Source organism: Microcaecilia unicolor, chromosome 3 (assembly GCF_901765095.1).
Source record: "Microcaecilia unicolor chromosome 3, aMicUni1.1, whole genome shotgun sequence".
In the NCBI taxonomy this organism is placed as follows: Eukaryota; Metazoa; Chordata; class Amphibia; order Gymnophiona; family Siphonopidae; genus Microcaecilia; species Microcaecilia unicolor.
The window spans coordinates 173,071,083-173,086,262 of record NC_044033.1 but is presented as its reverse complement, the minus strand read 5'-3'; the positions used below and the strand labels follow the sequence as shown (position 1 = coordinate 173,086,262).

General features: G+C 45.6%; 1 protein-coding gene across 2 annotated transcripts in view; it reads right to left on the bottom strand.

The window, feature by feature from the left end:
- OS9 (OS9 endoplasmic reticulum lectin) overlaps window positions 1–15,180 on the bottom strand; it is a 191,457-nt gene that overhangs the window by 82,310 nt on the left and 93,967 nt on the right. For both annotated transcript variants that reach the window (XM_030196589.1, XM_030196590.1), the window contains exon 7: window positions 594–734. In XM_030196589.1, the coding sequence (XP_030052449.1) occupies window positions 594–734 (141 nt within the window). The remainder of the gene's footprint in view (window positions 1–593; window positions 735–15,180) is intronic.

Sequence of the window (15,180 nt, the reverse complement as noted above, 5' to 3'; positions counted from 1 at the left end):
TCTCCTTTATAGGCACACAACTTTGTAACTCACTACCCAAAGACCTGAAACTCACAAAAAACTACCTACAATTCAGAAAAAACAAACAAACTTGAAATCACATCTTTTCAAGAAGTCTTTCCCCCCTGGATCTGCCTAATCCCACACCAACATACCTCAAGAGAAGTTCAGAAATGGAAAATAATAATATTAACCTCTCTCACAATATGCTAATATATCAACCTAAGCGTTTATTGTACTAGACTTCTACAAATCTAAATTTTGTAACCACCTTTTTAGCAATATGTAAGCCACACTGAACCTGCCATACGGTGAGAAAATGTGGGATACAAATGCAATAAATAAATAAAAGTGAAATATTCAAAAAAGTTTAGCTCTAGCACAGCTACAAGTATTTGCACTGAAGGTTTTCTAAGGAAAAGGATCTTTACAAGGTAGAAAGATTAGCGGGGCAATGGAAAAATCAAATCTACTGGTCAGAGTAACTGAACCACTTTGGTTGCACCACAGAAAGGCGGTATATCAAATCCATGACCCTTTACCCTCCAACACAATAGGCAAAACATCTTTACTACATTAAAGGGATTACATACCACTCCCCTCCTCCACCTCGTGCTCTTCTTTGGTAGTCTCCAGATTTTGTCTTGCAGATTCTGCCTCCTGAGTGCCCCGCATTTTCGTGTCCAGGGTTTTAAGTTCCTCTGAGATCTCTTCAACTATACGCTTTGTGTCAGCTACACGTGCAACAGTAAAGCAAGGCATTTTACCTAACATCAAAACTGAAACATCTCATCTCTTCTACATTTTAATATATATCTCCACCATTAATGAATCTAACAGACACTTCTGGCATTACCCTTATGTATATGCAGATGACACTCATGGTTGCATACAACAGTAGGTCTGAACGAGGTTACTGCAGTTAACAGCTTACATGGACATATTTGCTAAAAGTGGCAATATGACGATAAAAATAAGGTGAAATTTACTCTTAGCTGATAATTTCCTTTCCTTCAGTCCTGCTAGACAAGTGCAGACTAGTGGGTTACATCCCCTTACCAGCAGATGGAGTGGAGTAACCTAATGGTTAGAGCAGCAGGCTGAGAACCAGGGGAGCTCAGTCCACTGCAGGTCCTTGTGATCTTGGGCAAGTCATTCTCTCCATTGCCTTTGGTACAAACTCAGACTATGAGCCCTCCAGGGACAGAAAAATACCTATTGTACCTGAACATGCACTGCTTTAACAGCTTTCAGGCTTACAAGTGGTACATAAGAAATTTAAATAAATATAAGCTGAAGACCCTAGTGACATCATCCAGTGTAAGGTGTGGTGCAGCTAGGAAACTATCAGTGTGCTAATGTCAAAGGCACTAATAATGGAAACTAATACTTAGCAGGGTTTAAAAATCAAACAGGATGAACAGCATAAAATCTGTCTTACTCTTTTGGTATATTGCCAGGTATTTGTGTCCTGAATTGGCCACTGCTGAAGAAAAGCAGACACTTCAAATTCTGTTGCATTGTTATGAGGTTGAATTCCAGAGCTTCTCACTGCGCCACTATCAGGTAAAAGGTAACAGGGAAGAGTTCCCCCTCTCCTGTTTCCAGAGGATGCCTACTAAGGAAGTCCAACTGGACATTGCCTACCTCAGCAATATGCACTGCTGAAATCACCTAGAGAAGATCCTTCACCCTGGCACACAGCCAATCAATTTCCAAGAACTCTATTGCACTTCTCTTTCCTCCCTGCTTGTTCACATAAGTTACAGCCATGGTACATGACTGCCTTCCTCTTCAGAGACGAGAAATGTCCCAAGGCCATCCAAATTTCCCTCACCTCCAGGTGGTTAATAAGCCAAAATGCTTCCTGAATGGACCAGCTCTCCTGTGCCATCTGATCCTGGCAATGAGCTCTCCAGCCCAGCAGATTGGTGCCAGTCATCACTACAATCCAATCCTGCAGGTCCAAGGGAACACCCTACAACAGATTCTGCAGGAGACCCCACCAGGCTAGCTACTTCCTCAGTACAATAAGAGGGGAATCAGAGCTTCCCAGCAGCTGGGACCATGGGGACCAATGCAATAACAAAATGTGATGGAGTGATCTCATGTGAGCCCTCATCCATGGAACTTTCTCCAATGTCACAACCATGCAGCCAAGAAGCTGCAGATAACCCCAAGCTCTCAGAGCTCAAATTACACAAAATTCTTCAACCGAGTCAGAATCCTGACAACCCTGTCCTGAGTGAGTAAGACAGCTCCCACTCGAGTCTCAAAAGGTACCCTTAAGAACTCAATAACTTGTGAGGTCATACAACTCTTGGTGACATTCACAACCCAACCAAGGCTCGTTAAGGTTATAGCTGTTTAAAATATTCCAAGTCCGCCTGGATCAACTAATAATCCTGTACGAGTGCCCTCAAATTCCTTCCCTGTGCAGATTGCCGCACCTACCAACATTACCTTGAAGAATACTCATCAAATTGAAAGGAAATGCCCTGAACTGATAGTGATTACCAAACACACAAAACCTCAGGTATTGCTTGTGAATGTCCCCAATGTGAAAGTAAAAATATACTTCAGCCAAATCGAGAGAGGTCAAACACTCTCCTGATTTAAAGAAATCAGCAAATACAACATCTCTATATAAAAACGCAGTACTTGAAGAGACGCACCAACGCCTTTTAAATCCAGAATGGGCCAAAACTACTTCCCTCCTTTTTGTTTGTGGGGGGGGGGGGGGGGGGGGGGGGACATGAGTGGGAAAGCACGGGGTACAAATGTAACTAAAAAAAAAAAAAATAGATAAAATAACAGCCCTGACCTTGTTCTTAAAGGGGAACAGGTTCTATGGCATTCAATCCTGTGTCTTAAGGTCTCCTCTACTGCCCTTCATCTGAGCTCCAACCTGGAGGGTGGTGATACAGCAGCATCTGAAACATGTTTTGGGAACTCAAAATCATAACTGTTTTGAATCACTTCTAAGTATATTTTTAAGCTGTAGTTAGATATGGTTTTATATTAGTTTTATATTATGTATTTTTTGCCTTGTGTTTTTTTTTTTTTTTTCATTTAAACTTTGTATGTAATTTTTGTTCCCCGCTTAGAATGACTCAGATACAGCAGGCTAGAAATAAAATTTTATTATTAATACCCCCAGAGATAAAAGAGAAGCCTGCTCCCACCTGTACTTCTGTGGAGAGGGCATGCTGACTCTCACTGAGACCCTTTAAGTGTGGCAGAAGAGGAAGAAAAATAACTCTTCCCCCCCCCCCCCCCTCGGATCTTCTTGCGCCATGAAAGGAATGACCCCTCTGTGAACTAGACAAAGGATGTCCTCCTGGACATCCAAGAGTGCCCCCAATCTCTAACTTGAGACTTCCCAATGGCTTAGCCGATCAAGACTTGTCCACCATGAAGCTGGGGTCTAGCCTCACCCTAATCCTTGACAAGCTTCTCGAGATCCTCTCCAAAAAGGAAGGCATCTAAAAAGTAAAACTTCCTCAAGCAAAGTCTTGGAGGCAGAATCTGTTCACCAATGCTGTAATCACAACAAGCTACTGGCTGCTATCAGAGAAAGGGAAAGGGAAAAGAATTTGATATAATGTCTTTCTGTGGTGCAATCAAAGTAGTTTGTTTATTAAATACACAAGTACTTAGTGTGTCAAGAGGTTGACCCAGACTCCAAGAGAGCCTCCTTAGGTCAGGGCGAAAGCTGCTGGACCCAATGCAATGTGGCCTCTGCCACAGTCTCCACAGACAGCTTGCCTGGATGCCCAGAGCAGAGTTGCTCCTTAAACAAGCCTTGAGCTCCTCAATCTTTCCTCAACCAGAATAGTCATCTTTTTGCTCACTGTTGTGAACAAGACATCCATCTTTGGTACCCAAAAGAAAGAGTTCAGATCAGGAGTTCTTAACCTGGGACTCACAGACCCAGGGGGTCTACGTTAGAGATTGTAATTATTTCCCATCCAAATTAAATGTAGATTTTCATTCATAACTAATTTAGGCAAAGCAATTTATGGCCTCTAAACTCCAAAAATGTTTTGTTAACTTCATTCTCACTAAAGTTATTATAACCTAAAAAAGCAAAACCAGAACACATTTGGTTGTGAAGTATCTGAAAGCAAATAACTTATAATGGGTCACCACATATTTAATAATCATATTACAAAGAAAACCAATTTCTATGTATTTTATTTTATACATTTAAATATATTTTTCAGGAAAGGGGTCCATATGTTTCACCAGACACTCAAAGGGATCCATGACGCAAAAAGGTTAAGAACCCCTAGACTAGGACTTCCAGTGGAAGAGGGTTCAACTTGTCCATTAACTAAGTACCTCTGAGGACTAAACCGCAATATCCCATTCCACCGAGACCATCTATGACAACACTCTATAGAAAGGCCTTAGAGGGTTTCCTTAAACATTCCAGAATGGACTCCATATTGGAAATCTGTTCCTGCTCAGATGTGGAAATACAAAGGGCTGCCACAACCTGATTAATAAGGTACGCTAACTAATTAACATCTGATTAATAAGGTAAGCAGATAACTGGAGTTATCCCCTTCTTCTAGTGATAGTTCTCTGGACTCAGTAGAGGGATTCCTCAATAACAGAGCAACACCTTCTGGAGTTTAGCCCTACCACAGTCCTCCAAAGATGAAGAAGGGAGGGGAGTAGAAAGGGTGGAAAAATGAGGAGCATCTGACAGACCCCCATCCTGGGGGCCTGGGCCACTTCAAATCAACTCGAGGGTCCCTCCAGAGGATTCTGGACTGTAAAGGATACCTGATTTCCCCATTGTAACAGAGGGCCACTCTGGGGGAGGGAAGAAGGACAACAAAGCCTGTCTGAAATACTCTGTGCCTGACAGAGTTATAGTCTCCAAATTAAAGAAGGGCCCCCCTGAAACCTCAACGTCTCCTGATGTACCAGATAGGGGGGGAGAGCTCGACGCCAAGGAAGGCCCATAGCTACCTACAGACTAGGCAAGGAATCCATGGTCTGGCATCATAACAGCCACTGTTCCCACCGAAAACTGAGGAAACACAGTGGGGACCACGACCTCCTCCAAAGCCTGCAACTCCAGCAGATGCAGATCCAAGGCATCCCCGAGGCTTCCAATAGTCAAATCAGTGCCTCCCTATCACATGTAGGCACCAGCAGCAGTACTCAACCCACAGGACCCACTGCACTTGCCGGCTGGCATGCCACTCAAAACCAGCCTGTAGCTGAAATACCACACTGAGGGTCAGAGAGTCCTGGACTAGGGAACTCACAGAGCAGAAGCCTGCTGTTGTTACAAGTCAGAAAACCCTTTTACGCTGCCCTTTTTTTGTTTTTGAAACACTTCATTTCCTCAGAAAGGGAATAAAGCTGCAATAACCTAGACAGAAATTTCCCATTCAATTATTATTATTTTTTTAATAGGGAAACAGCTTACGGAGGTATCCCCAGTGGCACAAGCCCCGCAAGGTGTGTGTTATCCAGTCATACCTAGCGAAGGCAAGGCTATGGGCAAGGCAAAGGGCTACAGACAGGGAGAGAACACCTCCAATTTCAACCAGGTGCAGGACCATAGTCTGACTCCTGGGAGATAATATTGATCAGTTTCAACCTCTGGTCTACAGGCCATATATCCTGCCCTTGGGAGACAGGCCTACTACAAAAATAATAAAATCTCTGTGCACTGGGAGATCATGTAATGCTGTGAGCAGCGAAAGACGCGAGTCACATCGGCTGCTCGGGGCCCCATCCGCAGTTTGGCTATTCCACCCCATTCCTGGACTTTAAAATCTGGATTCTGGATTTATGAGCTGGTACAACATATGGACAAATACTTAACGTGAGCCGCGATGGCGCAAGCACCTAAAAGCTCAAAATGGAAAGAGGAGCGGCAGAAACCTTTGGATGCCAAAATGGTGGCTGCCTCCCTGGCGGCCTCATCGCCCTGCTCACCCCCAGACAACATGGTCATAGAACTTACGGATTCAGTGGTACACGCCCTGGACCCTAGATTCACACAACTGTTGGAACAACTTACAGGATTAACAGCTCTAACCTCCGAGCTAACACGCAGGACTGGGGAGCTTGAGGCGTGAGTGTCCAAGGTGGAGGATGTACAACAGGCCCACACAGGAGAATTAGAAAGGCTGGAGAGCTTGACCCAAGAATACCATCAGAAACTGGAGAATCGCTCCCGCCTCGATAATTTGAGGTTTGTCGGATTTCCAGAATCTATTGCTGAAACAAAACTTAAGCAAACACTGGAAACATGGCTTCTAGCAACTTTCCCGGAAGCGGGGGAGGGAAGGGCGATCCGCCTTGAACAGGCCTATCGTATCGGCCAAAAGCCCACGAGAGATCTAAGGCCTCAGGTTGTGATCGCTAAATTTCACAGTTACTCTCAGAAAGCAGCACTGCTGAGGCTGTATAAAACCTGCAGATAGGATACAAAATTTGATGGTGAACTGGTAAACATTTTTCAGGACTATTCTGTGGCCTTGACGGTTAAGCGTCGTGCTTTCTCTGTAATCTGTGCGAAACTGGTTGAAAAACAACTTTGCTTTATTCTGCAGTACCCAGCCACCCTGAAAGTTCTTATAAATGGCACATGAAAGTCCTTTCTAACGCCTGAAGCAGCGTCGGAATGGCTTAACCGACCAGATACTTGAGCAGAGTCAGACACAAGATTGCTGCCTTGGATTATACGTTCCCTTGCGCTTGGGAGAGCATGTTTGAGAGTTGCCATGTCGGCGGTTTTGTGAGTTTAGAATTGGGATGGAACTATCTGAAGCCATAACTGGGCTGCAATATGAATGCCGTATAAGGGTCACTTATGGGCCAGACAAACTCGACTGCAGATGGAAGAACTACACACAAGAGCAGTTATGATTCTTGGGGACCAGCAACCCTGGGACCTGGTGCAGTGAGTGACCGGGTTGCGAAGAGAACATATAACTGGTTAATCTGCATTCAGACAGATCCTCTGTTCCTAACTCTGGGAGACATGTGTTACAGGTTCGAATCTACAATGGCGGACTGGGATGGGGACCCCACAGCGTTCTAGATCTCCTTTGACTGTCCTTTCATAGGAGGGGGCAGCCATAATTATCTAGGCGTAGGGCAGGGTTTAGTGGGATTGTTATGTTTGTTTGGGGGGCAAGGGGGGTGGTTGGGTGGATGGCTGGGGTGGGATTTGGTGTGTGGGGCGGGGGCAGAGAACCAACTGGAGGGTGATGTGAATGTTGGGTTGTTGTATCGAGTGGTGGGAGTCATGCGTGCTGGGCGTATGGATCTTTGTGTAACACAAGGGGAGCTGTACACCCACCTGACCAGCTGTTTGGATGGCCTCTGGCTGAGGCTGGGCAGCAGGGGGTCTGAGAGGGAATTGAAAGTATTAGTAGTGTGGGCTCTGGATGAATGGGCTAGGACCCCACCAACACGCTTAATTTCTTGGAATGTGGCAGGGATCACATCCCCTATTAAACGCTCCAAAATCTTGTCGACTCTTAAGCGCCATGGAGCCTCCATAGTAAGCCTACAGGAGACAAAACTCTCAGATACAGAACATCAGAAACTGTGCCAGCAGTGGATGGGGGAGTGCTACTTCTCCTCCTCTGCGGGGGGGGGGGGGGGGGGGGGGGGGGGGGGAGGTGGCGGTTTTGCTTAAGCGGGTTCTACCCTTTGTGTCCCGACTGGTGGAGAAAGACTCTGAAGGCAGATATGTATTGGTGCACCTTAATTATATGGGTCAAGAGTACTATTTATGCGCTGAGTACGGGTCAAATGTCTATAAAGCTGGGTTCTTGCATGCACTTGTTAATTTAGGTCTTAAATACGACATGGCCCCGTGGATTATGGTGGGTGATTTTAACCAGGTCTTTGATCCAAGTCTGGATCGTTCCTCGCCTGGGGCCTGGAGTGCGCTGGCCAAAAGTAGGGGTTTGCCCTACCTTTACAGGCTTCTGGATTTGGTGGACCCGTGGCGTTTGCTACACCCGACACAGAATGATTACACGCACTTGTTCCGGCCCACCAGTCCTGGTCCCATATTGATTATATTCTGCTAGCAACCTCGAAATTCTCAAGGGTGGTATCAGCAGATTAGGCCCTATGGCGATATCAGATCATACTCCATCTGGGTGGACTTAACACTGGGTCTAAACGTAAGTACAGCTGGTATTTGGAGATTTCCATCTTATCTCTCGGATGACCCTGATTTTCAGAACTTCCTGATTCAGAAATGGAATCTTTTCGCGGAAACCAATGTAGGCCATAGAGAGACCCCAGACTTGTTCTGGGAAACATCAAAGACAGTGATGCAGGGTGAGGTCATTAGTTATGTGAGTGCACGAAACAGGAGAATCACCCAGGGGATTCTCTTGTTGGAGCGCCGGTATCAACGAGCTAAACAGGCCCATTTGAAGTATCTGTCCGGGGCCACCTTTGAGAATGTGAAAACTGCTCTGAACTCTTTCCTTCATGAGCGTATGAAAAAGCAATTATTCTCTCAACGTTGTCAATTCCAAGTTTGGTAACCGGCCGGGTAAACTACGTGCCCGGGTGGTGAAAGCGTGGCCAGCTAGAACATTCATTCCTATGCTGGTGGCACCGGATGGGTCTAGGAAATCTAACCCCACCGACATTATGCAAATTTTTCATGGCTGTTTTTCACAGATGTACCAAGCGGATCTGGAACAGGGGGACCCTCTCTGGTAGACTACCTCATGGACTCGGGTCTTCCTACTCTTTCTCCTGAGGCTAGCAACTCCTTAAGTAAACCACTGCGTGCAAGTGAGGTCCAACAGATAATTAAGTCTCTGACACTGGGTACTGCCCTGGGAGGAGATGGATTCTCCCCAGAATACTATAAGATACTGGTTCAACAAGTGAGAGCACCACTTACGCTATTCTATGAGGAGGTGATTTCAGGGGGAACCTTTCCTGCACGAGCTAAGGAAGCACTTATAGTACTCATTCCCAAACCTGGTAAAGCTCCCGATTCCCCTGAGGCTTATCACCCAATTTCGCTGCTCAATGTGGACTTAAAAATCATGGCAAGGGTGCTGGCAGATAGGCTAGCTAAGCATATTCCCGAACCGGTGGGAGACCACCAGGTGGGATTTGTCAGAGGGCGGCACCCAGGCCTAAATGTTCGTACAGCGCTGTTGGCGGTGCCCCAGAGTGGGGCCTAGCGGAAGCCAATCCTCCTTGTTGGTCTAGTTGCGGAGAAAGCTTTTGATAGTCTATCCTGGGAATACCTCTTTGAGGTGTTGCAATATGTAGGGATGAAGGGGTGGTTTTTGCAGGCACTGGGCACCTTATAGATGGAACCGGTTGCCCATGTGCTGGTGAATGGCTTATGCTCGCCTACCTTTCGGGTGGGTAGAGGAACCCGGACAGGGGTGCCCGTTATCTCCTCTTTTGTTTTTGTTATATTTAGAACCCCTACTCCGCACCATACTAAGAGATCCGGCAATCACGGGAGTTCTGCTATCCCATCTCTCTATTAAGGTGTTGGCCTTCGCTGATGACATATTATTTACCATTACGAACCCCTGAGCTCGTTGGCCGCTATGCTGGATGTTATAGCAGAATATGGATATTATTCGGGCTTCAAACTTAACTTACAGAAATCGGAGGCCTTACCAATCCCTGTTTCAATGAGGGAGGAATGGGAGGGATTCTTCCCATTAAAATGGGCAACTGGCCATATCAAATATCTAGGCATTAGGGTCCCAGCAGATATGAAACAACTCTACGCTATTAATCTGGCTCCATTGTGGGTATCTACCCAAATTTCTCTGAGGATGTGGCAACCTCTTCCTGTATCTCTGTGGGGAAGGATAGCGTTATATAATATGATAATAGTCCCTAAGTGGCTCTATTTTATTCAAGTATTGTCCCTCTTTTTTCTGCAACACGATGAACGGCTGTTGCATCGATTGTTGGTGAGGTTTTTTTGGCACGGACGGCGAGCCCGGGTCCCTTTTTTGTAGACCTATATTTCTATGGCCAAGGGTGGCCTCGGAGCGCTCAGTATTAAAGTATTCTCAGTGGCTGGCTGTATGAGACATCTGAGTGACTGGTTTAGGGGTACGACTTTCTTTTCCTTCTCAGCTACTGAGGGTATGGTGCTGAGTCCGCACCACTTTAGTTATTGGCTGCATGCGGCCCCTGGTCGAGCAGCTGCGAGACCGAGTTTTGCCCCCCTCTTTCTTCCCCTGCAGAGGGCATGGCGTTGGGTCTGTAGGCTTTACAATCTTGACCCTCATGTATCCCCATTGTTGCCAATTTGGGGGAATGTAGAGACTTCCCTGTGGGTAGGTCCTCAGCGGTTTTCTGCAGGTGGAGAGAGGAGGGGACTCTTTTTCTCTTCCAAGTTTTAAATAACGATGGCACATGTAAAACTTTCCAGGACTTATGTACTAGCAAGCACTTGACCCCCTCGGGCTTTTCTCCCCTATCTGCAATTACGCCATTATATTGCCTCGTTACCACAGGCCTCCTTGTCTATGACAAAATGGGAACAACTAGTTGAGATATAGGACCTAGAAGCACAATTGGCAGTTCCCCTGAAATATTTTCATAACTAATTAAGAGAGACATTACCTGATGTGTGCTATGGGGACCTGGCGCAGAGTTGGTCTGCATACCACTAATCTATTGGTCCCACTTTACCACTGAAACCACTGACGAGTCCATAACACCTCAACTTGAAATTGCCTCAATCAGAATCCACAACAAAACCCTACACGATCATTTGAATTGTGTCTTGTTTTACAGACCTCCAGGTAATTGGAACAAAGGCCAGACCAACTTCATGGACTTAATTTCAAATACATGTGTAACAGACTCCAATACACTAGTACTAGGAGACATCAACCTTCACTTAGAAGACTCAAACTCTATCAATGCACGAGAATGTAAGGAATTTCTCCGTTTATGCAATCTCAAATGGCCACAAATGCAAGCAACCCACATCAAAGGGCACACACTTGATCTCATCTCACACAAACTCTCAACAGACCAGAACCTAACAATAACAAATACGAAATGGACAGAGACACCCTGGACCGACCACTACAAACTAAATTTATCCCTACATTAGCAGAAGGGTATACAACGAATACTAGAACACACATCCTACAGTACAAGAGGTCAAGTAGACACAAAAACATTCTGGCAGCTAATATACAATAATGAATGGGCAACACAAACAGACTCCATATACTATCTCATAGAATGGGACAAAAGATGCAAAAGCATACTAGATGAAATTGCGCCCTTACGAACAAGAACCCCACACAAGCATAACTCGACACCATGGTTCAACGACGAACTGAAAAAGTTAAAAACACAAACCAGGAAACTCGAACGAGCATGGAATAAAACAAACATACACTCAACACATGGAAACAAATACAAAGAAAATACAAATACACAATAAGACAGGCCAAAGATCATACTATAAAACCAAAATAGGGACAGATTACAAAGTCATGAAGAAATTATATCAACTCGTGAACAAACTCCTAGACACCAACTTGGTCACTACCACGAATACAGACATCCCATCTGCAGATAAACTTACGAAGTACTTCAATGAAAAAATTGTAAACCTACGCAACACGCTACCTCAGAACAACACCGACATTGAAAACTTCCTTAATGAATTGCACTCAACCACTAGAGAATACCCGGCAGATCGGACCTGGTTAAACTTTGCCCTCCTTACTGTTGAAATAGTTACGCATGCGATTAGTAGGTTTTCCAACACTCACTGTAAACTAGATACCTGTCCCAGCTAACTAATGAAATCTGTCCCTGACCGCTTCATAGCTGACCTCACATCCCACCTGAATTACATGCTTCAGCAAAGGCCTCTTTCCTAAGGAAAATGGCAATATCCTACTCACCCCAATACCAAAAGATACCAAGAAAAAAAACAAATGAAATCACTAACTACCGTCCAGTAGCATCAATCCCATTGGTGGTCAAACTGATGGAAAGCATGGTAACCAAACAACTTACAGATTACATAAACAAATTCTCAATATTACATGAATCACAGTCAGGCTTTCGCCCCCTCCACAGCACGGAAACAGTATTACTCACTCTTCTAGCCAAATTCAAGCAGGAAATAGCAACAGGCAAAAACATCCTTCTCCTCCAATTCGACATAGTAAACCATAATATATTAATAAGGTTAGTAGATAAGTTCAGGATTGGTGGAAAAACTGGATCAAGGGCTTCCTAACCACAAGAACATATCAAGTAAAATCAAATTCAAACATACCATCACCGTGGAAAGCAGACTATGGAGTACCGCAAGGATCACTGCTATCACCAATCCTATTCAACTTAATGATGACCTCACTTGCCAAGTCCTTATCCAACCATGGCTTTAACCCTTTCATATATGCAGACGATGTCACAATATACATTCCTTACAAAACAAAACTGACAGAAATCACCAACGAAATCAAGCCTGGCCTGATCATGGATTCATGGGAAAATGCATTTCAACTAAAAATCAATAAAGAAAAAAACTGTCTCCTCCTCTCATCCCAACACAGCACGGACATCCCCACAAGTATCAACACCCCAAATCACACCTTCCTATCTCAGACAGCTTGAAAATCCTCGGCGTTACAATGGACCGTATTTAACCTTAGAGAGCCAAGTGGCATCCACTACAAAGAAAATGTTCCACTCAATGTGGAAACTCAAACGCGTGAAGCAATTCTTCCCGAGGGAAACATTTCACAACCTGATACAATCAATGGTACTAAGCCACTTAGATTACGGCAATGGAATTTATGCGGGATGTAAAAACCTTAAAGGAACTTCAGACCGCTCAAATCACGGCAGCTAGTCTTACATTTGGCAAAACGCGATTTGAAAGCGCAGCCCCTCCATGAAAAACTACACTGGCTCCCAATCAAAGAACTCATCGCCTTCAAAGTCTGCACCCTGGTTCACAAAATCATCTACGGAGAAGCCGAGTTACATGACAGACTTGATCGAGTGAAGGAGTGGCCTAGTGGTTAGGGTGGTGGACTTTGGTCCCGGGGAACTGAGGAACTGAGTTCGACTCCCACTTCAGGCACAGGCAGCTCCTTGTGACTCTGGGCAAGTCACTAACCCTCCATTGCCCCATGTAAGCTGCATTGAGCCTGCCATGAGTGGGAAAGCGCGGGGTACAAATGTAACAAAAATAAAAAAATAAATAAAATACCAATTAGAAATACATCCGAATCTTATCTAAATACACAATCTTATCTAAATCTGCACTACCCAAGCTGCAAAGGACTTAAATACAAAACAATTTACGCATCTAGTTTTTCCTACATAAGCACACAACTGTGGAACGCATTACCAAAAGCCTTGAAAACGACGTACAACCACCTAAACTTCCGGAAATCACTAAAAACCAACCTGTTTAAAAAGGCATAACCTACCGATCTAACAAATGCCTAATCTCTGCAACACAACCAAACTAAAGCACGTAATGGACATAACACAACTCTTCTGTTCTCCGATTCCCTAATGTGGCTGTGCCACATGAACTTGATCTTACCACACCACCACCCTGTATTTGTTCACACCGGAGCCTGCAAAGGCCTCTCCGGTACTATGTAAGCCACATTGAGCCTACAAAGAGGTGGGAAAATGTGGGATACAAATGTAACAAATAAATAAAAATAAAACATTACAAGCCAGCCTACCAACCTGCTAAGGGAATTTTGGGAGTGCTGATATTCGGGAGTTGCAGTATAAATTTACTATGCGCTTATATATCTCACCGCATAGGGCTTTTTGGGCTACCCTGCTCCCCTATGATGATTGCCTGAAATGTGGGGAACTGTAGCCCATTTGGGCCACATGTTCTGGCCATGTCCTCCGGTTCTGTTGCTCTAGACGACCCTTTCTGCCCATGTGTCTGGGATTTGGAGGATTAGGTGGCAACCCTCCCCTGCACTGCTGTTCGATGTGTATCATAAAGGGGAATCCCGCAGAGTGGATCTAACAAATTTCCTAAGGCGGGCGGTTCTGATGGGGAAAAAAAAAACTATATTGAGTGTCTGGCTGCTTCCCCATCGCCCCTCGGTTCCGCAGTGGCGGTCCCTTATAAGACATAAGCATCACCATGCTGGGGCAGACCAAGGGTCCATTGAGCCCAGCACCCTGTCTCCAACAGCGGCCAAAAGAACAAGCATTTCGTCCCGCCCATCCCAGAAATAGCGCAGTGGAGCACAGATATGTTCGGGATCTGGTTTCCCAGCATGGGGACCGTCTCTTGCAATGCTGGTCTCCCTTCTGGGACTCGCTTACACCGACTGCTCGGAGTAGAATTTTGAATGGTTGATGCCATCTAGGGGAGGGAGAGGAACTTGAGGGGGAGAGGGGGTCGATTTACTTTAGTTCTTGGGGGGGGGGGGGGGGTTAAGCAAGTGTAATATGGGTGTTATGCCAAAAAGCGAATGCTACATACCTGTAGAAGGTATTCTCCGAGGACAGCAGGCTGATTGTTCTCACTGATGGGTGACGTCCACGGCAGCCCCTCCAATCGGAACACTTTCTAGCAAAGTCCTTTGCTAGTCCTCGCGTGCCGATGCGCACCGCGCATGCGCGGCTGTCTTCCCGCCCGAACCGGCTCGTGCCGGCCAGTCTCATATGTAGCAAGACAAAGAGAAGGGAAGACACAACTCCAAAGGGGAGGCGGGCGGGTTTGTGAGAACAATCAGCCTGCTGTCCTCGGGGAATACCTTCTACAGGTATGTAGCATTCGCTTTCTCCGAGGACAAGCAGGCTGCTTGTTCTCACTGATGGGGTATCCCTAGCCCCCAGGCTCACTCAAAACAACAACCATGGTCAATTGGGCCTCGCAACGGCGAGGACATAACTGAGATTGACCTAAAAAATTTACCAACTAACTGAGTGCGCAGCCTGGAACAGAACAAACATGGGCCTAGGGGGGTGGAGTTGGATTCTAAACCCCGAACAGATTCTGAAGCACTGACTGCCCGAACCGACTGTCGCGTCGGGTATCCTGCTGCAGGCAGTAATGAGATGTGAATGTGTGGACAGATGACCACGTCGCAGCTTTGCAAATCTCTTCAATAGTGGCTGACTTCAAGTGGGCTACCGACGCTGCCGTGGCTCTAA